This window comes from Agelaius tricolor, unplaced genomic scaffold (genome assembly GCF_023055355.1).
Source record: "Agelaius tricolor isolate 1412-34295 unplaced genomic scaffold, bAgeTri1.0.p SCAF_6, whole genome shotgun sequence".
NCBI classification, from domain to species: Eukaryota; Metazoa; Chordata; class Aves; order Passeriformes; family Icteridae; genus Agelaius; species Agelaius tricolor.
Genome location: NW_027269266.1, coordinates 52,306,276 through 52,330,534, shown reverse-complemented (window position 1 = coordinate 52,330,534; position 24,259 = coordinate 52,306,276). Strand labels below are relative to the sequence as shown.

Sequence of the window (24,259 nt, the reverse complement as noted above, 5' to 3'; positions counted from 1 at the left end):
GTTCAAAAGAGGCCAGACCTTAGAGTGGTATGTTTCCTTAAGAGAAGATATTATAAAAGTACTATCTGAGTTGGGAATTCTCTGTAGATAAAATCCAGCTGTTAGAGAATTTTTTTAAGATGCTCACTCCTTGCATGAGTCTGAAAACTGGAAGCCTTTTAATCAGCTTCTCAACTGTTATCCCCTTGATAAAGTTCCAGTTATATTTTGTTAATGTACTTGAGAAAAAAAAATCCTACATATAACAAAATGCCTTTTTTATTAATCCACAAGGAACTCAGAATACACTAAAACTGGCCAGATAAATAATTAGACTTAATTATATAAATTATAAGTAAAAAATAATTATACTGAATTATATAACTTTAATATTTATTAAAGGTTAAAGTTTCTTCCTTCATTTTCTGTTATATTATTCCATGTAGAAGGTGGAAAAAGAGATTGAAGTTTTTCCATTCTTAACAGACTCTAACAGGAATATTGTCATTAAAATAGTTCATATATATTCCACAGAAAGTGTCATCTTGAATGTGAACAGATACCTTTATCTACAGTTTTATACAATTTGTTGTCTACTTAGCATCAGAAATTTCTGTGTGTGCTGGGAGGATAATACATATAATTTGAGTGTCACTAATGAATGTAGCTCCTTTTCTAAAGTCATTTTTTCAGTTAGATATCAAAAGAGAAAACCTCATACTCCTTAGCATTCAAGAAATAGATTTTAATTACTGACTTCAAGCAAGGCCACATAGGCCTTTATCTTTTTCCTTGTAGAAAATGCAGATAACAGCTGCAGTGAAGTGAAGCCTTTTTAGAATATTTTTATGATCTTTTTTGATCAATATCAAGAATAACATAAAATAAAGGTATAATAAGCAGCAGTCACTAGAGTGTATCAGACCTGTATTACAGTATTCTTATGTTCTGAAAAGATTGTACTGGACTACTAGAATTCAATTCAAAACTGTAAAGTCCATTGTGTGCCTTTATTTTGTAGAGAGACTGCCCTTCAAATTTTCTGAGAGTTTTATGTGAAAATCAGTACCAGAGAATGTTCCTAGGTTTCAATGCCACATGAAAACATATTATAGGCAGAATGGATTGATGTATTCCCCTAGTAAACAAACAAAGACTACAGTCTTGTAATATTTGTTTAAAAAATTTAGAAAGTCAATTCATGTATCATTTGCATCTACCATACTTACTAAACTTTTCACATATGTCATACTGGATATAGTCTTGATGTGGATAGAGCTCAGAAATTTTTGTGTGTGTTTTAGTCAAAGACAACTTATCTGTTCCCATGATTTTTGTTTGTTTGGCAGCTATGATGTCATAAAACAAATCACTGATTCCTGTAGGAAAGGGATTTTTGCTCAGTTTATATCCTCTTTCCCATTCCCATTCTTCTTGGCCCTGGTCCTGCAATATGAAAGGACTTTGTGAAACAATCCTGATTTCTATAAGAATCCATGTAGGGAATAAAAGTTTGGTTTCATGAGTCAGAAAACAGGTAAGGATATGTATTTAATAAATCAGAATCCTTATGTAATGTCATAGGTCTCTTATCACCCATTACAAAAAAAGTATTTACCTTCTAATTAGAAAATATTCTAAGCAGCTCAGATTTCTCCTGCAACATTGTCACTTGAATAAAGCCCATGGTGTTTAATGCTCCTATGTGATTTGTTCCCCAGAAGTAGATGGGTGAGATGGTGCATTGCAAGTTTCCTATTATTGCTTCACTTTCTAAATACCTATTTTTACATTTTAACATGTAGCTCCATCAGCCTTCCCAGACGCAAGTGGGACAAGCAGCTTCACAATCCAATCTCCTGCATTTGGCTCACAGTCAAGCATCTATGTCTCAAAGCCCAGTGCGTCAGGCTTCCTCTTCTTCCTCCTCATCCTCCTCCTCTTCAGCTTTGAGTGTTGGCCAGTTAGTCAGCAGTAAGTATTGCTCCCTGGCTCTCCTGAATTCTCCCTTCTGTTTGTTCTCCTCACTGCTGAGTTTTCGAATCTGCTTTCCCTCCTTTTGGTTTTTTTTGAATATAGTAGATTGTATATTGCAAAATAGTCGATTCTCACCAGTGAGAATTACTAAGTGTTAGCATGGATGGGGCTTAAGGTAAACATGCCTTGAGAAATTTAATCAGTGTTGAAAATGGTCATAAAAATGGTAGTAGCCATTAATTGACTCATGAGGACAATTGTTATAACTGAAAAGTAGTTTATGTTTTTTGGAAGTTAAAAGCTTTTGAATCAGTCAATATAATGAAATACATTTCTCGGAATTTGGTTGGCAAACAGGTACTCCTACTTTTGGTTAAGCTGCTTGTTTCTTTGCTTGGTTGATATAGCAAGCCATTTTACAAACCCTAATAGCGCACAAATCCAGAGTGAGAGATTTTCTTGCCAGAAAAAGCTCTCAACACTTAAACAAGAATGAACTGGAACACACTGGGGAGAAGGGAGAAGCACACTGCAGTGAAATAACTGAGTTCCAGTGTTAGAACAGCTGACCTGAACAGCACTTTCTTCCAGATTGCACTGTTGAGAGTCTTTGCTATTACCTATCAGCATTAACTTGGTCTTTACATAGCAAAAACCACAGGTTGACAGTAAGCATAAGAAGCACTAACAGTTTCTGCAAAAATCCAATTGATTGTATGACCTTGTTCTATGATACTCCATGTACATATTCTAAGTAATCAAACACTATAGCTTGTGCCATATTGGTAGTGAAAAATATGTGACTGATACAAGCTTATGGAGGGCTTGGAGAAACTGTTATGCAAGGGAAGATGTGAAAAAATCATGGTTGGATTATTTCAGAGATCATTTACATGGGGAAATTACTAGTAGAGCTATAGTGGTAAAATTATGCTGATGTAACTCCCAGTGGGAATACTTTTGTTCTGGAATGAAAATATCTGCATATAGATACAGATATAATTATAATGCTATTGCATTGTCACTAGTAAATTTTCTCACATAGACATGCTTGTAGAAGGAAGACAAAAAAGAGGTTTTACATTACAAATACATTGAATTTACCTCTAGTCCATGTGGGCAAATTGAGTAAAATAGCTGGTGCAGAGTTATTTTTCAATAGCTAGTCTAGAATAGCTCCTCTTTTGGACATTCTTATTTAAAATAAATGCAACATGGAAGAAGCCCTCTTAAGATTACAGGATAAATCCATCCAAAGTTAGAAAATACTTGAAAAACAGCTGTTTGTTCAACTGTAGGCAATTCCTCTTAGAATATGTATTTAATTATAACAATATATTGTTGTGATTAAAATCATGCAACCATCTTTTTTTTTCTCTCATCCTTCTTTCAGTGCATTCCCAGTAGAATTGTCCTAGGGATGTATCAGAATTACTAACACAACAGGTGGGCTGTTGTCCCAGGGTTTACCTGATTCACTAATCTGTTCCTCAGTTTGCATAACATTTGAGGTAGGAAGCTATAGAGGAGTGAAGGATGGTCTTGCCTGAGGCAATAGAGGACTGAGGAGCTGAAGCCTTCTGTCTGCTGTGTAATTCCAGTGCAAGGCAGGCAAATCACTTAAAAGAGATTTTTCACAAGTGCTCCCTCAATATCCAGCTTGAGACTCCGGACTTTAATTTACAGAAGAACCCGGTATTCATAGTTGCAATTTTAAGTGCACTTTCATCCTGTATCAAGAACCATTTACAGACAGTCTAAAAAATCATTTCCTACTTGACCTAGTCTGGGTAGCCAAAACTGCTTCTTCTCTCAATATCTGTCCACTTCTCTGTGAATGAGAAGGGGAAGACCCTCACCTTGTAGAAACACAAGAAAATAAATTAAGATTTTAAAGAAACCAGAAGAGCTCAAGAGATGTCTTTAGTGAAGAGCTTTAATAGAGGTCTGGGGCCACACACTGAACAAGTAAAAAGGCAATACATCAATCAGTTCATCTGTAATGAAGGACAGTTCATCCTGTGCACTGAACGAGGCACATGAAAAAAAACTGATAATCCAGGGCTCAAAGACTATGGTACATTGTGTTGTGGACTCCTGTAACTCCAGCACTTTGTAACTTCTGAGTGTTAATTTGTGCAGCTCTAAGGATATTCTTTTAGCTTCATTTTTTGCATAGATAAATTTCAAGGTTGTTTCAAGAGCAGAATAGTAACATAAATCAGTCATATGGTGACATAATCTTTATGTTCATAGTTGGAAATAGGAGATGTGTTGAATGAATGGAAAACCTGATAGTTCTGTTATCATCTTGTTGGTTCAGCTCTGAAATAAGCATGCTGTGCTTATGGATTTGGCTGAGAGTAGAGTATGAGGCACAAGAATATCAATTTGGGCACAACTGGGAGATACATTAATGAACATAGAACTTTTACTTGATCCTCTCAGGCTTGACTCCATCCACTACATGTCTTGTTCTAGTCTCATTAATTCTTTACACTGTTCTCCACACAACCTACTCTCCCTTTGCCTCCATGCTATTGTTCTAGTTTTCTCCCTGCAGTCCTTTCCTCACAGTCCATCATTACCCAACTTCTCTTACCTTTCATTTCCCACTCAGTCACTGTCTCCAGACTGTATCTGTACCCTTTTACCAACCTTTTTATTAGGTAGTTTCTGTCCTCCTTTATATTGTTTTATCACAAGTGCCACCTCTTTTTCCTTTTCTCTTTTCCTCTATCACGGTGAGTAGTACTCAGCACAGTCAGGCCCTTTCTCCCTCCAGTCCAAATTCTAATCCCTGCTCTTCAATAATCTTCAAGTCAATTTTTTTTCTTCTACCTTATTTTTTTCTTTAGACTAAAGGTTAATTTTTGCCCCCTCTGCATCCAAATCCTGCTGATGCCACTCCACCTTCCCTAGCAGCCATCAGAAGACAGTGAAAAGTGATCACAAAGAAGAGCATCAAGTCAGTCTCCATGTCTTTACTGTGGTCTATCAAAAAGAGCCATAGGCATAGGAAACTTTTCATACAATTAGACTGATTGTTGAAGGAGTTGCACTTGGAAGTTAACTCAAATTTTCCAAAAGAAAATATTACTGATAGGGATCTCCTGAAAAAAATTCCACGTTAACATAAATAAAAAACTTGCGGAGCTGTTTTGACTTTATGCTTCCAGCTTCATTCAGTCTCTGCTGTTCAAGACTAAAAGAATGAATAGCATAAGGGGCAGATCAACTCGCTTCTGCCATTTACATAGTAACCTTACACAGATAGAAGCAAACCAGTCATCTCAATTATCCCTAAAGGCTGCCCAGCATACTCCTGAGAGCATGTAGCCACCACAAACTGGAGCTAGCACTTCATGCCTAAGCCTGCTTGAGCTGCCACATCAGGGATGGTGTTACAGGGCACAAGAGAGCTACCTATTCTCTTCTAGTATAATGTGGAAAGAGCCTACAAGAAAGTGGAGAATATGGTCAGTTCAGTAAGGAAAGATCAAACCATCTGTGTAATGAAACATGAAAAATCAGATGGGATCCTTTATAGCTTTTCTTTCGCAGTGATAAACCAGTGATTGATACTGTTTGGACAAATAGTATTAAATGACCTTCATGAGTTTGAAAATTGTTTCATGTGACTGAAAAGCCATTTACATAAAACCATGGCTGTACATCTGAATGTAGATAGAAAGTCATCCTTGTTTCACTTCTTTACAGAATCTGTTCAGTTTCCAGATGCAGATTACTGAAGGGCAGGACCACCTCTCTGTCATGCCTGTGGCCTTCTTAGACTCCCAGCTCCCACACTGGCTGCAAAGCTTTGTATGAAAGGCTTACAATTGAAATGCAGTGTCTGAAAGTCTATTTAAAGTCTTTTAGTGGGATGAGACAGGCAATGGGTCAGTGTTTCTGAGAGAAGTCATTACTCATGAGGGCAGCAAGAAACAACTTGTGGCCTCCTGAATCGAATTTTGATTTCTATATTCCTCCTGAGGTAGGAATATTGCTCTCTTTTCCTAATTCCTTATGAAACTGTAGTCCAGACCTCTGGCAGAGGTCCTGGAGCTGAGTACCTTGGCAGAGATTTGCTGTATTCCAGAAATAATTGCTAAATATAGCAAAGTTCATGTAAAACTAGTCACATTTAGCCACTTGTTCAGTGAATCGTATTGCATAGAGCATCCAAACTTCAGCAAATAATTATTTGGAGCAAGCTTCTGCACACTGACTGCAAAGAGAGTAACTCTTTCACAAGATGTTGCTTCACATCAGAGAAATTATTGAAGTACAAGGAGAAATTCATAAGAACTCTATTAACTATAGTGTTCCATGTTCCTTTGGTTTATTACTTTTACTTTTCATTCTAGTAATATTTTCTGTATGATTTTGCTTTTTTTTTTCTTTAAGGTTCCTTAATTTCAAAGAAGTGTCCTTACCTTTTGTTTTTAATTTCTCCTTCTTTTTTTATTTCTTGTCCCTTTTTTTCCCTTTATGTTGTTGTCTTCTTCATAGCTTTTCCCTTTTCTCTCATCATCACCCCTTCATCCTTAACTGGCAACAAGTGATAATTATTTTGGAGACAAAGCATAACAGTTATTTCCAAATAAAAAATATTTTAAAATAAGTTCTGTCTAAGCAAGGACTGCAAGATTCATCTCTACTCTTTCTGTCCCTTCTGTATGATTTCTTTGTGTTGTCTAATCCTATTTGTATTCTCTTTTGTCTTCTTTATTTTCTCTTCATTCAATTCTATATCTTTATTCCTCCCTTTTTTCCATTTCATTTTCCTCTTCTGAAATGCATCCCTCTGCTCATTTCTTTAACTTTTCCACCATATGTTCTCTTTGTGGAAATCACTGTTTTCCCCTTGTGCTCTGAGACTTGTGTTTCCATGAAGTTCCTTTCTTCCTCCCAAATTCATTTTACTGTCATCTGTTACTGTGAAATTAAAATGCCTCCCATAAACAAATTATTATTCTTTTTTTTCCCCCTGAGCTCCACTCCATTTTCCATTATCAATGTTTTGTCCTGCCTTTCTTATCCAATTTACTTTCCATTGGACCTCCTCACCCAGCTATTTCTCCTCCTCTCTGACTGGGGAAATCATCCCCCTGTAATCCCTCCCATGGCAGAACTCTGTGCAACAGAAATTTGGTTTCTCCTTAAGGGTGCACTGATTTCTCTGTAGCAGCTTGTTCCCCAGACTATTAAAGTCACAGCATATTTTCACTCAACAACAAACTCATGCAGGATTTTCAGAAGAATTCAAAGGTGGGAGAAGTATTCCCTTCAGCAGGAAAAACAGATTTCTGTGCAGGAGAGCCTGTGAATTTAATTTCTTCTATACTGCTCATCTGTCTTCCCCATCCACCAGGATGGCTGGTGGAATTTTATCTGTCTTCCTTTTTGTTATATGCACCCATATCCTCTGAAATGGTCCAAGACAACCCTGTGACCTTTCTCCAGCACCCAGTAGTTTCATAGGCAGCCACTGTTTTCTCAGGCAATAATGTAAACATGGGAGTCTTGAAATCCATTACTGTAGATCCCAAACACTCAATGGGTTTGGCATTCTCTATTTACCTGTTGTCACTGGGCAGCCTTCCCTGGGATATCCACATAATTGGAAAAGAGCCAGTTTATTTACTCTCTTCAATAAGCTACTCTTCCTAAAATGTGAAGGGCGCTATATGTTCAACTGTTTTGAAAGCTCAGAACATGTTAAAACAAAGTCCATAATCTCCTTGAATATGTTTATGAATATGCATATTTAGACCACACAGTCTAAGACTGTATTGATGGCAGTTAAATGCAATAGTGTAAAACAGACAAATGATGGTGCCAATAGAATGATCTTCCTAGCTCTATTTGTGTTTTAGGGAGATGACAGAAGACAAGATCCATGGATTTCAAAGGGCTTTGAATCACGCCCAAAGTAGAAGTGGTTCCAATTTCACACAAATGCTATTTTCCCTAGAGTTCAAGATAAAACATTTCAGTGTTTCAGTCCATCTGTTAGTACTTTCCTGTTGCCAAAGATGCTATGAAAGAATGAAGCCTTTTTCTCAACAGATATTCCACTGTATACTATATTCTACTCCCATATTACTGAAGGGCATCACAGATTTTTTCTCATCTCAAGGAGAGCTCAGCCTAATACTACCCTCATCCAAGTGCCGCAGGCAGGAACAGTCTTTCCATGATGCTCACTGTTGCAACAATGCCAGATCATTCTAGATCCAGCAGAACTTGGCAGAATTTCTCTATAATTTCTCTACAATTCATTTTCTCACTTCCCTTTTTATTTCTAACAGGAGTTGGGGAGGATTACAGGTGCCATAGTTTGCTACTTTGGAAGTTCTCTGGCAACACCTGAATTGTCCTTTTTTTACATTCCTAACAGCCTTAGTCAGAGGCCTTAAATTAACAGAAGGAAAGAGGTGAGGAAAGTCACCATTTTAGTGTACTTTGCTCAGGGGAGTTTTTGAGGCCAGTATCATTTATGGTATTTAGTATAGAGACCTAAAGTCAGACAAGTCTGCAGCTCCATTCTGTGTCTCTGAAATTCAGAACTGATATGCTAGGTAGACGAGATGGTGTAAGCAGGAAAATTCCATGCTTCTTTATAATATATTAAAAAAATTCCATGCAATTACTTTATAAACTTCAGTGGCCACTGTCACAGCATTTACTCCTAAATCAAACAATATGCACCCTAGCTTTGTACTGACTGAGTGCATGGGTGTGCAGGTGACCACTAGTACAGCAGTGAGAAGAGCAGAGATGATTCTGAGTGTGGAGTATCGTTGAAACAAGGCTCGGCCTATGTGCATGTTTATCTGTATGCATAGTTCGTGTGGTCCCTAGTTGCACAGAATTTTAAAAATATTTTTGCCATTTGGGCTTCTTACACTCAAGCAACAGAGTAAATTTATATGCCAGAAAACCCTTTTCCCTCTGTCTATTACTGGACAAAAGGATTTTTTCATAGGATGTTTCCATCACTAGGAAATTTTACACCAGGTTTATAAACCCCTGAAAATAAAAGCTTTGCTACTGCAATGCTGATAAGCCCTCAATAGAGCCATACTAGCAGGAGCCATTCTCATAAAAGGTTCAGAATGGTAATGTAGTCTAGCACTGTCCTTGGACAACTGCTTGCATTTACAGAAATTGAGGGGTTATTGTACTGAAAACTTTTCACCTCGGAGTCTGAGGAATGAGGTGAAGAACAATAGAGATGTCTCACTGGGAGAATGGCTTCACTACATGCAGGATTGCACAACACTTTGAAATCTTCTACCATCCCAGTCCCATGCTGTCTCTGACTTGGCAAACACTTTCATTTAGTCAGGGATCAGTAGCTTGGGAGGGGGTGGGGGGTGGAAGTTCCATTCTCCAGCTGTTGTGTCATTTCCCTTGATAAGTCCTAAATTGACCGAGTTATCCAGCTCCAAAGGAGCTTTTCTGTGGTAGACATGCTTTATTATGTGCCCTTTCAGGGACAAAGGCTTCTGTGTCAGTAAACTGCTATAGAAAGGAAGGACATATTTATTCTCACAGCATCATAAGCATTATCTTCTGAGGGGCTAATGTAAAAGTGAAAAAACTGTGCAGCATTACCATCCAAAACCAGTGTTGCTGCTCCTTGATTATCAACCTGATGGGAGGCAGAAAAAAAAGCTTGAAAGGCTGCTTCTCAGAAGGGCATATTTTAAAAGACAATTAATAAATTAGGGAGGTTTTCAAGGCAGAATTATTTTAGACTTGTTCACTTGCTGGGTTATTTTGGACATTCATGCAGCAGTTTAGGTTGGGTATTGTGTAAAAGGGAAGAAATAGTTGTGAATCTTCTTATTTGGCATTAACTTTAGATAAACTACAAAGACTTGATTTCAAGTTAAAAATCCAAGCAGCTCATAGTATATATAGCCCTCCCCACAGACTGGAACTAAATTTACTAACACCAGCCATCAAGCTATGTGATAAAAAGGGAAAACAGGGAATGTGACTCCTCAGTCCAGAGAAGACTTTGCAAGGCATAAGTGGTAGCAAGGAATCCAGGCATACTCTCCCTCAAAGGTGAGCTGGCCTTTGTCAGGAGTTCAGCAAAGGCATATCTTTGGAAATCTTCCACCTGCAGACAACTGCAGCCCAGTCAGCATCTTAGCAATCTGAACACACCTGACAAGGCAAGTCTGCTTCTGTTTGGGGAAGAAGAGAAAGGGATAGTATTAAAAAAATTGAACTTGAAAGTTTTGGCAATGAAAATGGCTGTAAGCCTGTCCCACTGATATGTGATGCAAAGAACTGACATGATTATAAAATATCTCAACAGATCCTCAGACAGCCACTGGAGAAGTGGATGGGGTAAATCTGGAAGAAATACGAGAATTTGCCAAAGCTTTTAAAATCCGGCGCCTGTCCCTTGGCCTGACACAGACTCAAGTTGGCCAAGCCCTGAGCGCCACCGAAGGCCCAGCCTATAGCCAGTCTGCCATCTGCAGGTAACAAGTTACATCATAGCTCCTCTTCTTTCTTTGTCCTTAATAATGATCCAGCTTATTGTGAGGAGCATGCTTGTGTTTGAGTCTCATAACGTTAGAGTGTATTATTTAACCTGATATTTAAATGTTGTTATCTGACATATAAATTGTTCTTACTGTGTCTATTTAGAGTGATTTGGGTCACTTTTTTCCCTCATTTTCTAAACAAGTGAGAAACAATGTTCCTGGCATAGAGACTTAATTCCATAGATGAGTTGGAGATCCTGCTGATGCTCAATAAGCACCAGCTGACCCTCTTCATACTGTGCCATTTTCTACAGATAGGGTTACTGAACAAATATTTCATGGCTGCATCCCTGCTAAGTTAAACCTGTATTACTGTGGTTAGCACTTCACATAGAGGATGTTAATGATGATTTACCTAGGCAACACAGAAGGGGAAAAAATAGCTTTCCTGCTATCTTGCAAACCAGCAGCTATTCATCTTTTACCACCCAAATATTTACTGAAAAAAACTAAGACAAACCCATGTATGCAAAGCAGAAATTTGTCCTAATCATAAGAAATAATAATACAGTCTTGACAGAGTTAAAGTAGAAGCAAACACTTTATATGCATGTATGTCTATTACAGTAATCCTATGTTTATGCATGAGGTAACAAACACACTTAGGTAACAGCTTTTTCCTCTTGGGCAATGCCTTATAGTCCTCCACCAGTGAAAGCCAAGAAACCAACTCTAAGCTCATTTAAGTGGATTTTGTTCTTGGTGATCCATGAAATGCTCTGTCTTTTTATCTGCTCTTTATACTTTTAATGTATTCCCCATAGAATGGAAGTGTACTTTTCCTGCAGTTAAAGACTAAGGTTATAAATGACATCAGTATGGGGTAGTGTGCTTGCAGCTCACATTTTGCTCAATGATTTTCCATAAAACCCATTGATTGTTGTTAAATACAAAAAGCTCCATAGGATCCTCTCACTTCTATGGTCTCCCCTACTGTTTTTTCTTATAAGATACCTCCCTGTTGAAAATAACCTTTATTCAGTCTATACAAGGATACTACTGCTGGGAAATTTGTTTCAAGACTTGTATGTCGTTATACCAAACATGTCCTGCAGTAACAACGCTAACAAACAATGCCAATGATATGAATGCTATTGCTCCCTATTGCTAAGGATTAATTTTGATTTTGTTTTGTTTTGTTTTTTATTTCTTTGTGGTCAGTTGGTAAAGAATGCCTAAAATTGGTGGAGTTTTTAGCAACTGGAATTTTTTTGTAGTCTTAAGTTGCTATTTAGCATGGTATACTTTGAAGGAACACATTGCTGTTTCCTTTACTTTTGCCTAGTTTACTGTCTTCTCATTTTCTCCATCTATCTGACACTTTGAGAAAGCACTGGGCATGGTGAGACCTTTTACAGAGGGCTCCTTGGAGGAGCAAGTTGCTCAGAACTTGAGATTGGGTGCAAGAGCTTGTCCCAAATACTTGCAAGATTACAGACATTTTTTAATTTCCTTTGCCCACCTCAGATGGACACCATTTTGGGGTGTAATTACATGCTATGACTGTGCATTTTTCGTGAACCTGCTTCAGTAGCACCATGTATTCCTCAGAAATAGTAGATTTCAATTCTTTTTCAGTTGTAACAAAGGAGTTTCAGTATGAACTCCACGTCAGTGGAAGGGGCAATAAGGCAACTAGTTTGAACAAGCAGCTCGAAGAGAAAAGTAGAATCTTCTGGTGGCCTATGCAGGTCATAAGAGCAATATACCACCTTGATATGTTCTGCATGCAAATAGCAGTATTTCCTTTAATTTAAGACAATACATTCTAAAATATATTCTTCAGCTTGAAATATCACCAGATACCAAGGAATGACACCTTGCAGTCAATATCACATTAAGATGTCAGGCACCAGTTACAAAGTCTTTGGAGTACCATTATCTGAAATTATTCTTTGTCTTATTCTTTGTTTGTGAGAAGTGCTTTGTTTCATGCTGGAATATTTTTTGCTGCCTCCATGTGCTGAATGGAGACACTAAAAATGTCCAGCTCCAGCCATCAAGTTTCTTGGCATAAAGGGATTGATTCAGTTCCTCTAATCTCCAGAGCACTCTGTGGTTAGTGGTGGTGGTGGTGCTGAAGCACCTGGGCTGGAGAGCACAGCAGCAACATCCAGTAATTGTTGCCTTTCTGCAGCATTAAATACCTCAACATGCAGAGTGGACAGAGCAAAGTGGGAAAATACAAATGGATGGCACCAAAGAAATTGGGTTAAGACTTTTTTAATAGCAAAAGAGGATAAATTCCGTAAATGAAAGAAACAAATACTTATAGGACTTGAAACATGAACTCTGCTCTTCTGCTTGTTTTTGAAAGGATTAAAGCTTTGTGTGGCTGCTTTTCCAGATGTTTTATAATACTTGTAAAATCTGGTTTGGCAAAAGACTTTTGATGGCAAAATGATATATAGAAGACCTCATTTACAGGAAATGATATCATTCTGGTACAGTTTGCAGAAATCCCACAATAAATTCAGCTTGGTGCCACAGCATATTAGTGGACTGTTATGCTGGATTTCATCTGGAAAACATGAGTCTGTCTTTGCACATTGTGGGGACAGCAAGATAATTGCAAAGTGTCCAGCTGTTTCAGCTGAACACCACCATGGCTATGGGAATTTTTTTTCCAACCCAGAAAAGGGATATAGCATTAACTTACAAACAGTGAAAATTGCTGAAAAATGGAAAGGAAACCTGATATTCAGAGATGAGTATTTGCCATTGGTTTTCTTATTAAAGCTGTGGTGTTTGGATAACATGGGATGGGAGAGATAACAAAAGGATTAAGCACAAAGACAAGATGATAAAAGCAATGCCTTTGATATCATTTCCTGCAATTAGACTTAGTCTCAAGGGTTTTGAAGATTATCAGAAATATGAAAATGTGATTCTTAACCTGTATTATTTAGTGTACTTAGAATTTTGTTGTAGTGCTCATTTTGTGTTAGCTTAAATCTCTAGCTATATATATATATATATCTATATCTATGTATAGATATACCTATCTGACAGTTTTCATAATCTACTGTAAATTACCTCTGCCAGTCAATTAGTCAGGCAGGCAGGAAGTCCCACCCTGGCAGAGCATCAGTGTAAGACTCTTCTTTCTCAATTTTCCCTCAGACACACCATCCTGAGAAGCCACTTTTTCCTACCACAGGAAGCCCAAGAGAACACTATAGCTAGCAGTCTGACAGCCAAACTGAACCCTGGCCTTTTGTATCCTGCCAGGTTTGAAAAGCTGGACATCACCCCTAAAAGTGCCCAGAAGATAAAGCCGGTGCTTGAGCGGTGGATGGCTGAGGCTGAGGCCCGCCATCGAGCAGGGATGCAGAACCTTACCGAGTTTATTGGGAGCGAACCATCCAAAAAGCGCAAGCGGCGTACCTCATTCACGCCACAAGCCCTTGAAATCTTGAATGCCCACTTTGAGAAGAACACGCATCCCTCTGGGCAGGAAATGACAGAGATTGCAGAGAAACTGAACTATGACCGGGAAGTAGTTAGAGTTTGGTTCTGCAATAAGAGGCAAGCACTGAAGAACACAATTAAACGTTTGAAACAACACGAGCCTGCAACAGCAGTTCCTATGGAGCCTTTAACAGACTCTCTGGAAGAAAACTCCTAAGAGCAAAACAAAAAAAGCCAAATCACACAGAAAAAAAAAAAAACCACACCAAGTGAAATGTGTCCATTTCAACTTTGTGAAAATACCTATTCATCACCCTTGTAAGTAAAAGACTGAGAAAACTACAAGAAGGACAGAACAGTTTATAAATGTCCGTGGGTTTTCCTATTTAAAAAAAAAAAAACTTTAAACAAAAAAAAAAATACACAACACTTAGAGTGTATGTGGTAGAATTAGTTCCCCAAAAAACCGAAAAAGCCAGTTTTTTTAAATGGACTTAAAGTAAACCAAATAACTACTTAATTTTTTCTGTATATTATGAAAATATTAACACATTTTAAGGAAAAACAAAACAAACAGCAACAAAAAAAAAAACCAAAAAAACACAAGGAAAGAAAAAAAAAAAAACAAAAACTATTATCTGTTTAAAAGAGAATACAAGCCTGCCACCTGGAGGAGTGATTGTAACCTTTCAGGTATCAAGTGCTAATTCACTATGAAATCTATTAACCAAAGTCAGAAACATGGCATTGCAAACTAGATTGTTAGTCTACTCTTTTATGAGCGTAAAATTGTGTTACAAATTTTTACATTTGTATTTTGCAAAGAGGAATACAGGATTAATTTCTCTCATCCTTGTTTGTACCCCCTGCAGGTGTGTACAAAGCCATTCCATAGTAGTCACCTCACTTTCTTTTCTTTTAGTCAATAGTTTTGCAATCTCCTAATGTTTGGGTGCCAAAAATAAGTACTTTTTATTGTGATTTTTGGGGTTTGGTATTTCTCCTCTGAGAGTGTATGTCTTGATTTGCATTTATTTTTCTGTTTTTTTTCCTGATTCTATTTGCTGCCTCCTCCCTTCCAGCTCATTCCCCACCCCTTCCCCAAGCCACCCAAACCCAGTACTGTTTGAAGAATTTTAAAAAGAAAAGTGAAATCTGAACACTTTTATATGCTGGAATGCAATGAGGACAAAGAAGGATTAGGATTATATCTGACAGACTTTCAAGCCCACACTAAACATTGTGCTTTTTGTTGAATGTGTAGCTTGAGATTTCTCTGTCCTTTGGCCGTGAACCTGGAGAGGTTACCAAAACTAATTTTGTAGTATAAATATAAACTGCACACTTGGTACAGTACTGCATCTATATTATGGTTCCATTTGAAGCAATTTCTCTCCAAAGCCTGCTAGCCAAAGAAATTTCTTGAGGTTCTGATGAAAACAAATGGACAGGCTGAGAAGTGATGAGGATGTTTTGATCATTACATCACTATGGACAATTTTGATGGTAGTGTTTTGTTCCTTCTGGCTTTTTTTAATGCCATATTTATGCTTGCCCTGTTGACTTCCTTAATAGGAGGATGTGCTTCTGCAGGTGCTTGCGGTGGCCACTGGCTAGACTAAGTAATTGGGACATGGAGAAAAAACACTGAATGTCTTTTGATAATATAAGGTAGATCACCTGCAGTATGATTCAGGTGAACTGATTCTTCTTTAAAGACAGTTTATCTCTGTGACTTCCTTTCTGATTAGACAAGCATCTACTAAAATACTGTGGTCATTGGACCTACAAGCATACCAAGACTCAGAGGCAGAGAAAGGTGTTGCAGGTTCTTGATGGGGTGTGGTCAGTCCTGTGAAGGTCATCTGCAATCTTCATCTTCTGCTCAGTTATGCTCAAGCCTTTGTGATTCAGTCTACCATTAGGGTATAAGCTGCATCTTGATCAGGTCTTCCCAAAAGATAACATCAGATAATTGGTTCAGCTCACTGTAGAGATGGTAAAATTCTGCTGGTATAACTCCTGATAGCATTCCTTGACCTCAGAATGGTTGTGCTGGATTTTTGGTGGTCTGCCTAGGATGTGGAAAGAAGTTTCTGAAGTGCTGGAGTCTTCAAATAAAACCTCTATTACTAAAGAGTTTTCAAAAACTCCAGGCTATATCCAAAACCTAGTGAAAGAAATAGACTTTCATTGATTTCACTATGCTTTGAATCTGGCCCTCTGTATTTTAATAATGGAATTTGCCTTGTAAAGTGGGGTATTTATTGCATGGTTGGTGGAGCTTTAAGATTTCAGAGACCATCATCTGGGCCAGAAGCTGCTTCTAAATGTGAGCACTCTCAGAGGTCAGTGTTGGAGCACACTGAGGATCCAGTACTCCAGGATGAACTCATGTCCAGCAAATGTATTTTAGACTTTATGCTTCAGCAGGGTATGTTTAGGATATTTTCAGTCTTGCTTTTATGAGGAGGAGAGTGACAATTGTTATCAACTCTTTTTCAACTGTTGATATATAAATAACTGCTGGAGAAAAAACACCTCAGTAACCACTGGGAAATTGAGAGGGACAAAATAGATGCTTTATCCAAGATGAGCATGTAAATTAGAGAGTCTCACAGCAACATCTGCCCCTCTAGGTTTTTTTTATACCCTCTCTCTCCATAGATACCTATATCCTCAGAAACATCTGTGTAGTCTATACCAAACAGCTCTGAAATTGCCACCACGGTTCAATCTACATAACGATCAGACCACCATCCAGAAGCCAACAGGAAAGCAAGGATGAATAAATCATATTTGGAAGCAGTTACTCCTGAAATCCTACCCATGTCTCCTGAACACTCCTAATTGCCCAGTCATTAATGCCACGTACACAATTACATGTTCAGTCATCCTTAAGGCCATACCCTCCCCCACTCCATCCCCACCATCAACAGCCTGGGAACAAAACCATCAGCCATTCATTGCCTCAAAACTAAATTTCTAATTCTCCCAGGGACTGCTCTAAATTCTGTGAAGAAAAATGCTCCAAGAAAAAAAAAAGTTAACTAAACACTGTATGAAAGATACTAAATGTTTAAAAATATGCTGGCAGCAGTTATATAAGCTCTTTTCTGTTCCAAAGTACATATCGGAAGGATATAACTAGGACAGTGAAAATGTAAAATAAATATAAATTGCCAGCATGGAAGAAAAAATAATATTCATCCCACAGTCTTAAAATCATTCATGTGCAGTGATTTTTTTTACAGTTTTCTAATTTTGTATTATGTTTTGTAAATTATTTATAAAGTGTTGTAATGCTTCTCATATTAATTTTTTTATACACAAATTTTTGCTATGAGGCATAAATGGTGCCTGAACAGATTCTTAGGAAGATAAATTATATGTGAATCATACATCTTTGAGAGGGCCGTAAGTATTTTGTTTTGTTATGTTACTGGCAACATTTCTGGTTCCCATTTGTAAACAATTTTCATGTATTGATAACATTTGAATACCTTTTAATTTTGCATGTGACTAAAAGATAGGTTGCTACCAGCAAATGAAACAAAAGTCTCTTTGGTCATATGTTAAGGTTTAATGGTTTTCCACTTTGTTGATAATTCATTTTTTTAAAATACATATATATATATATAAATATATATATAATATTATTTGAATAATGAACCAAGGGTTCACTTACTCTTCTAATTTTGTCTTTTTATGTTTTTCACTAAAAAGCTATTTTGGACAGTTGAAGAAATCAAATGCATTCAAATGATTCCAATTTCTTTACATTATTACTGAAAAAAATTTTAAAAAAGCCAAAAAAGAAAAAAAAAAAGAGAAAAAAAAAGAAAAAAGAGAGAAAACAAGGAAGCAAAAAGGAGCTAGGAAGGAACAAGTAGAGGCGTATCAAAGAACTCAAGCTATAACCAAAAAGAAATATGTAAAATGCCTTTGCTCGTCTTCTCAATGCTGGACCAAAGCTCAATGTTTGTAGGTATATGCACATTGTATAGATATGGCTAAATGTTGCTGACAATCTCGCAATACTAAACTGTTACTATTTTAAAAAATACAAAAATAAAACTGTTCATCAGTGTTTTACCTCAGCACTCTACTTGTACCCAGTTATTGACCAACATTCAAATAAGAAGATAAGAGAGGAAATTGATTTCCATGTCAATATTTGACTGTAAAATCTGTTTGGAAGACATTTTGTAATGAGCTTTTTGTCATGTGGTTTGCTTGTTTCCAACTTGAGACTATGTGGGGCACATTTGTTTATTTATTGTTAAAAAGTGATATTATTACTATTATTATTATTAATTATTATTATTACTATTATTATTATTTTTGTCCTATGTGCTATAATCTACAGAATGGTCACCAGGGTCACTTACGAAGCACTGCAAAGAGATCTGTTTTTCCATGCATGGAGCATGCAGGGGGAAAGATGGCAGTACAAAATGGACTGTGTTGTGTTGTTCAAAACTATGAATAAATAAAAAAGGAGTGGATATGGTGGACTTGTGACCAAGAAAACAAACTGGATATTTAAAAGCTCCTTACTACTCTGACTTTGAAACCAAAGCTGATTTATCTGCACAGGTTGCTTAACATGAAAAAAATAAAAAATAAAAAACTGACAAAAACTGTACTTAATCTAGAGCAATATCTGTATGGTCAGTAAAGCTGCACTTTGTGTATTTCTTAACAGCTTCAGATCTGTCACTTTTAATTTGTACCATAAAAAAATAAAGACTTGTTTGACATGAAAAATAAGCTCCTTTCATGTCTTTGTCTTAAATCTCATGCATTATTCACATTATCCAAGCTCATGTAATTTCACATCAGTTCAATACAAAAATAGTTAAATGCTTGAAAAAAGGAAGAGAGAAAATCCATTTGCACTGTGGAGCATAACTTTATCTGCAAAACTAAACACTGTTTCTGTACCCAGAGTGGGTGCATGCATTGGCCATGTCTTATTTTCTCTACAGGTATTGCAGAGTAGAGGCTCTCCCTCAGGAGTACTCTGGAACCCCCCAGGTGAGTGTGTGTTATCCCCCAGGCCAAAGGGAGCAAAGTACAGATGGACATGAAGGCCATTGTACCCCCCATGGTTCCATCCACACTCCCATAACAAAGCCCTGGTAAGTGATAGGAGTGTGTTAGAGGGGCGGGGTCAGCGATTTTAATGATTTCTCTTGCATTTTTGCAGAGCCCATTGGGTTCATTATTCTGTATTCTTTCTGTAATTATGATATTAGGTCACAGAAATGCCTGGTTTTCAGGCCACTTCTCTTGAGTCATATTGAGTTCTGTCAAAATACAGGATTCTCAAATGTCAGCAAATTTGAGAAATTATTTACTTGTATTATAAAGGTTTTTTTGGAAAAAAACAGCCTTAAAATAAAAGCTCTGACAATCTTAGATTATTATGTTTCAGTCTTGGGAACAAAATTTTTGCAAAGACTTTTTTCTTTGATTTTATTTAATATTGTTTTACTTTTCCAATATCACGTGTTAAACATCAAAACTAAAAGAAAGTATTTATTTGCATAGAGAAATAGAGAGCATTTGGAATATTTATTTATTGTGATTTTTTTTTTAGATCAGAATTTCCCTTTTACATGCAATTTTTCTCTCTTTTATGAGGTACATAAGAAAGAGAACAAAGAAGGTAGCTTTTTTTGTAGACATAATGATAGAAGCTTCATAAACAAGGCAAAGATTACATCAGGTCCTCTAGGCATCATGTCTCCATACCATGGTCTAACAGCCACTTCAAGCACATGTCATTTATCTACTTATACAATACAAGAGTGTGGAGTACGACCCTTTGTGCTTTCATATCAACTACTAGAACTTGAACACGTATTTTTTCATTCCATTGTGATAAAGCAGCAAGCAAACATTGATTAGAGCCTTTTTCCTCCAAGTCTATTTAAAAATGCAAAACTTCTTTTCATCATACTCTAGGTATTTCAGCTGGCTCATAGACATATGATCCTACCTAGCCATTACAGTCCAAATAATCTGGATCTATCAAGTTGCAAGAAACAGTGACTTTACAAATTTAATCAATTAAGCTCCTATTGATCACTGAATCTCAAAATAGATCCAACCTTAAAGCTACTGAATACTGACTATAAGACTTCACACTCCTTACAGACTGCTTAAAAATCAAATTTCTAGAAATTTAATATGACAGGACAGAGCTCCTTAAGTGTGTCTCATAGGACAAGGAGTTTTAGAAGCACATTGCTTTCCATACTTCTTTTTTGTACTTCCAGAAAAAAAAAAAAAAGAAAAAAGACAACTAAACCCCTAAAACACAAAAACCCCAACATATTTGCAATACTCTTGATAAACAAGGAGCTATGTCTGTGTCCTGTATTTCCTTAAGACAGATGTGATGGGAGGTAAGTTGGCAGTAAGGTGTAGAACACATGTTTTTATACAATCTCTTCCCCTATGTACCTGCTTTAGCACTGATCACAGCCTAAATCTATACATGTTAAAAAACCTTTTAGTGCTAGCAGGGCTATGATAAGCAAAGATTCTCTTCCACTGGCCTAAATTTCAATCAGACAAGCACTCAGGAAGCAAAACGGGCTTATCAAGAAGGAAGGTTCCAAGACAGTTTGTTTTTAATCTGAGAATCCAGATCAGTGTTAATCAGTCCCATACAAGATAGTGAAGTTCTTGAAAATATTTGAGAGCTAAAGACTTGAAAGATTTTTTTTTCCTTCTCTCTCCATCTGGTCTACAGACCTGGATGTTTGTTTTTTCTCTCACTCACTAAATAGTCCTTTACTATTGCATTTCGCCACACTATGGACAGAAAACAGTGGTCAGGACTGAGAAAAGTCATCAGGTAGCCCACCAGCCATTACTGTGATCTTCAATCCAGACCCCAATAGCACTGGTTTCTCTAAAACACTGGCAACAGCCTTGAATAATCTACCACAGCAGCTGCAGGGAGGGCATGTAGCAGCTCAAGTAGTAACAAGTCTTCTATTTTATTGGACACTGAACTTCTTGTATAATCAGTGGCCTCATGTCAAAAGTATCTCAGACCAAGAGCTGTGGGTGTGATTACAGGCACACTCAGCATGGGCGGGTCTTGGGTCAGGCCTGAGATTCACACACAAATTAAGGATTAGCAAAAGATGGCTTTGGTGGTAAAACTGTGGTAAGGACAACATGAGTGGGCCAGTCCTAAAAGACCCCAAGATTCTGGTTTTGTGGTGTGGCTTAAAATCCAGCCTCTACCATCACAGCACCAATCAGTTTGTCAGGGATGGAGTCGCTCCCTTCTTTTCAGACATCACATAATGTTGGTGTTCAGCTAATGAGATCCTGGCTTTCAATGAAGAAAAATCCATGCTCCATCCAATTTATCCATCAATACCACCAACAGGAAGATATCCAACCCTGTATGTTCTCTGTCATTGATGGCCCCAGAAAAGTTCCTCAAATGGTCCCAGAATACTGAAGGTCTTAGAAGACAGTAAGATGGTGGCACTGCAAAAATCTGAATTGTGTAACAATTTGCAATTGTTCCTGGTGGAGCCAGAGTTGTCCCAGAAGCATGAATTTCCTGGAGGCAGCATGTAACCTCTGTCTCACTTGTTTTTAAAATTCACTGAAGAACTTGTGGTTACATTCAGTCATTTTGGTCAGGTTTAATCATAGAATCATAGAATGGTTTGAGTTGTAAGAGACCTTAAAGTTCATCTAGTTCCAGATCCTTGCCATAGGAAGGACACATTCCACTACACCAGATTGCTCAGAGCCTCCTCCAATCTGGATCTTGTACACTTCCAGGGATGTGGCATCCACAGCTTCTCTGGGCTCTTTGTTCCAGTACCTTACTGTCCTCACAGGAAAGAGTTTCTTTCTAATACCTAATTTAACCCGACTCTCTTTCAATTTAAATCCATTCTCCCTTGCTCTGTCACCACATACTCTTGTAAAAGGTACCGCTCCATCTTTTTTAGGCTCCTTTCAAGTTCTGGAAGGGAGCAATTAAGTCACCCTAAAGCCTTCTCTTCTCCAGGCTGAACAACCCCAGTCCTCTCAGCCTCCCCTCATAGGAGAGGTGCTCCATCCATCCCTCTGATCGGCTTGGCCTATTGGCCTCCTCTGGACTTGCTCCAACAGGTTGATGTCCTTTCTGTGCTAGGGACCCCAGAGCTGGATGCAGCACTCCAAGTGGGGTCTCACCAGAGCAGAGCAGAGGGGCAGAACCACCTGCCTTGACCTCCTGGCCACGCCGCTTTTTATAGTTGGCTCTCTGGGCTGTAAGTGCACATGGCTGGGTCATGTCCAGCCTCTCATCCACCAGCACTCCCAGGGCCTTCTCCCCAGGGCTGCTCTTGATCTGTCCATCCCCCAGCCTATGTTGATACCAGGGGTTGCCCTGACCCAGATGCATCACTTTGCACTTGGTCTTGTTAAACCTCATTAGATTTCCATGGGTCCACTTGAGCTTGCCCAGGTTCCTCTGGATGGCATCCCATCCTTCAAGTATGGGAGCTGCACTACTCAGCCTGGTGTAATCTGCAAATTTGTTGAAGGTGCTCTTGATCCCTTTGTCCATGTGATTAATGAAGATATCAAATAACACAGGTCCCAATACTCACTGAAGGACACCACTTCTCACTGATGTCCATTGGGATCTGAGCCACTGACCACTACCCTTTGGATGCGACCATCCAAACATTTTCTTATCCATATAACTGTCCACTCATCAAACCCATCTCTCTCCAATTTAGGGTGAAGAATGTTGAGACTGTGTCAAAGGCTTTATAGAAGTCCAAATAGATCTATTTGGACTTCTATAACATCTCTAACCCTTCCCGTCTTTACTGATCCATTAGTCACTCCATTGGAGAAGGCCACTAGGTTGGTCAGGCAGGACTTGCCCTTGGTGGAGCTGTGCTGGCTGTCCTGAATCACCTCCCTGTCCTCCAAGCTTTAACACAGCTTCCAGGAAGATCTGTTCCATGATCTTGCCAGGCACAGAGGTAAGGCTGTCAGGTTGGATATTCCCAGGGTCATACTTTCTACCCTTTTCAAAAATAGGTAAAATGTTTCCCTTTTTCCAGTCACCTGGGATTTCCCTGACTGCCATGACTTTTCAAATATCATGGAGAATGGCTTGGGAACTACATCAGCCAATTCCAAGTAATGCTATTAATTTTTAACAGCTTGTGTCCTCGTAAACTCTTGCTACCTTTCTCTAAAATATATTAATTTGTCTTTTAACTATTAACTGAAAGAAAAGAACACAAAACTCTGAAGATCCTTTAATTTCTTTTTGCAAAGAAGGCACTATGGTGTTTTTTACCATTTTGCCTTTGTCCTTTTGACATTTTCAGACCAATTATATGTTCTTAAACAGAGGAGCATGAAACTTTCTCTAAAATTACCCTTCAATTCATTCAAGTTGAAAGCAGCTGAAAAGAAGTGGCTATCTTTTGAAAAGCAGTAGCTATTTTCAGTTACTAGCTGTGCAATCTAAAGAAACTGATCTTGCAAGTTCATAATGTGCATAACTTTATTTGCCCAGCTAGTGTTAGTGATGCTGTGATGCTACCTTCATAGATACATTTAGTGACATGTGTAAGTCTTCACAGGATTGGACCTACCCTCAGCATATGTGAATCAATTCTCTTTTTTATCACTTTTTCTCGCTCATTCATCAGTAAATCTTGATGTGCCCTTTATTATTTTTGAAACACAAACAACTCAGAAGGGAGTGTATCTCAACAGGAAAGATATGAACATGTCTCTTCTAAAATTCATACAGTTCTTTCTAGCTCAGCAGTTGACTGCCAAAAACAGTGCTGCAGATAATCTGGAGAGTAACATGAGGGAAATATTGAGGGGAACATTGAGAGGAATAAATGCATGAGCATGAGCCATTACTTATTTTTTAAATACTCTCTATTGTTTCATTTAATTTAAGATCCCTCCTTCTGAAGGTACCCTAACAAATTTCCATACTGACCACTAATAATGAGAACTTACAGCAGCACCATTTTGTGTCTGTGGTAAAACTAATCCCAAGCATATGCACCAGCAACCTGACCCTAAGAGTTATCAGCTCATCTGGGGATCAAAACTCGCCAGGTGGTTTGTATATCCAGAGTGAGGAACACAAAGAGCAGGGATCCAAAATCCACATTGGCATAAGCACTTTACAGCTCATGATACATTCATAGAAATTATTCAATAGGCAATATGTAATAAAAACCACATCTGAAAAGCAAAGAAACAAAATTAATTAATTTTAAAGCAAACAAACAAAAACA

At 37.9% G+C, this 24,259-nt stretch overlaps 1 protein-coding gene across 1 annotated transcript in view; it reads left to right on the top strand.

Annotated features, from left to right (window-relative positions):
- POU6F2 (POU class 6 homeobox 2) overlaps window positions 1–18,716 on the top strand; it is a 312,837-nt gene extending 294,121 nt beyond the window's left edge. Inside the window, exons 8-10 of the mRNA XM_071429815.1 lie at window positions 1,785–1,953; window positions 10,298–10,466; window positions 13,656–18,716. Coding sequence (XP_071285916.1) covers window positions 1,785–1,953; window positions 10,298–10,466; window positions 13,656–14,160 — 843 coding nt within the window. The 3' untranslated portion in view covers window positions 14,161–18,716. The remainder of the gene's footprint in view (window positions 1–1,784; window positions 1,954–10,297; window positions 10,467–13,655) is intronic.
- The last annotated feature ends 5,543 nt before the right edge of the window (window positions 18,717–24,259 follow it).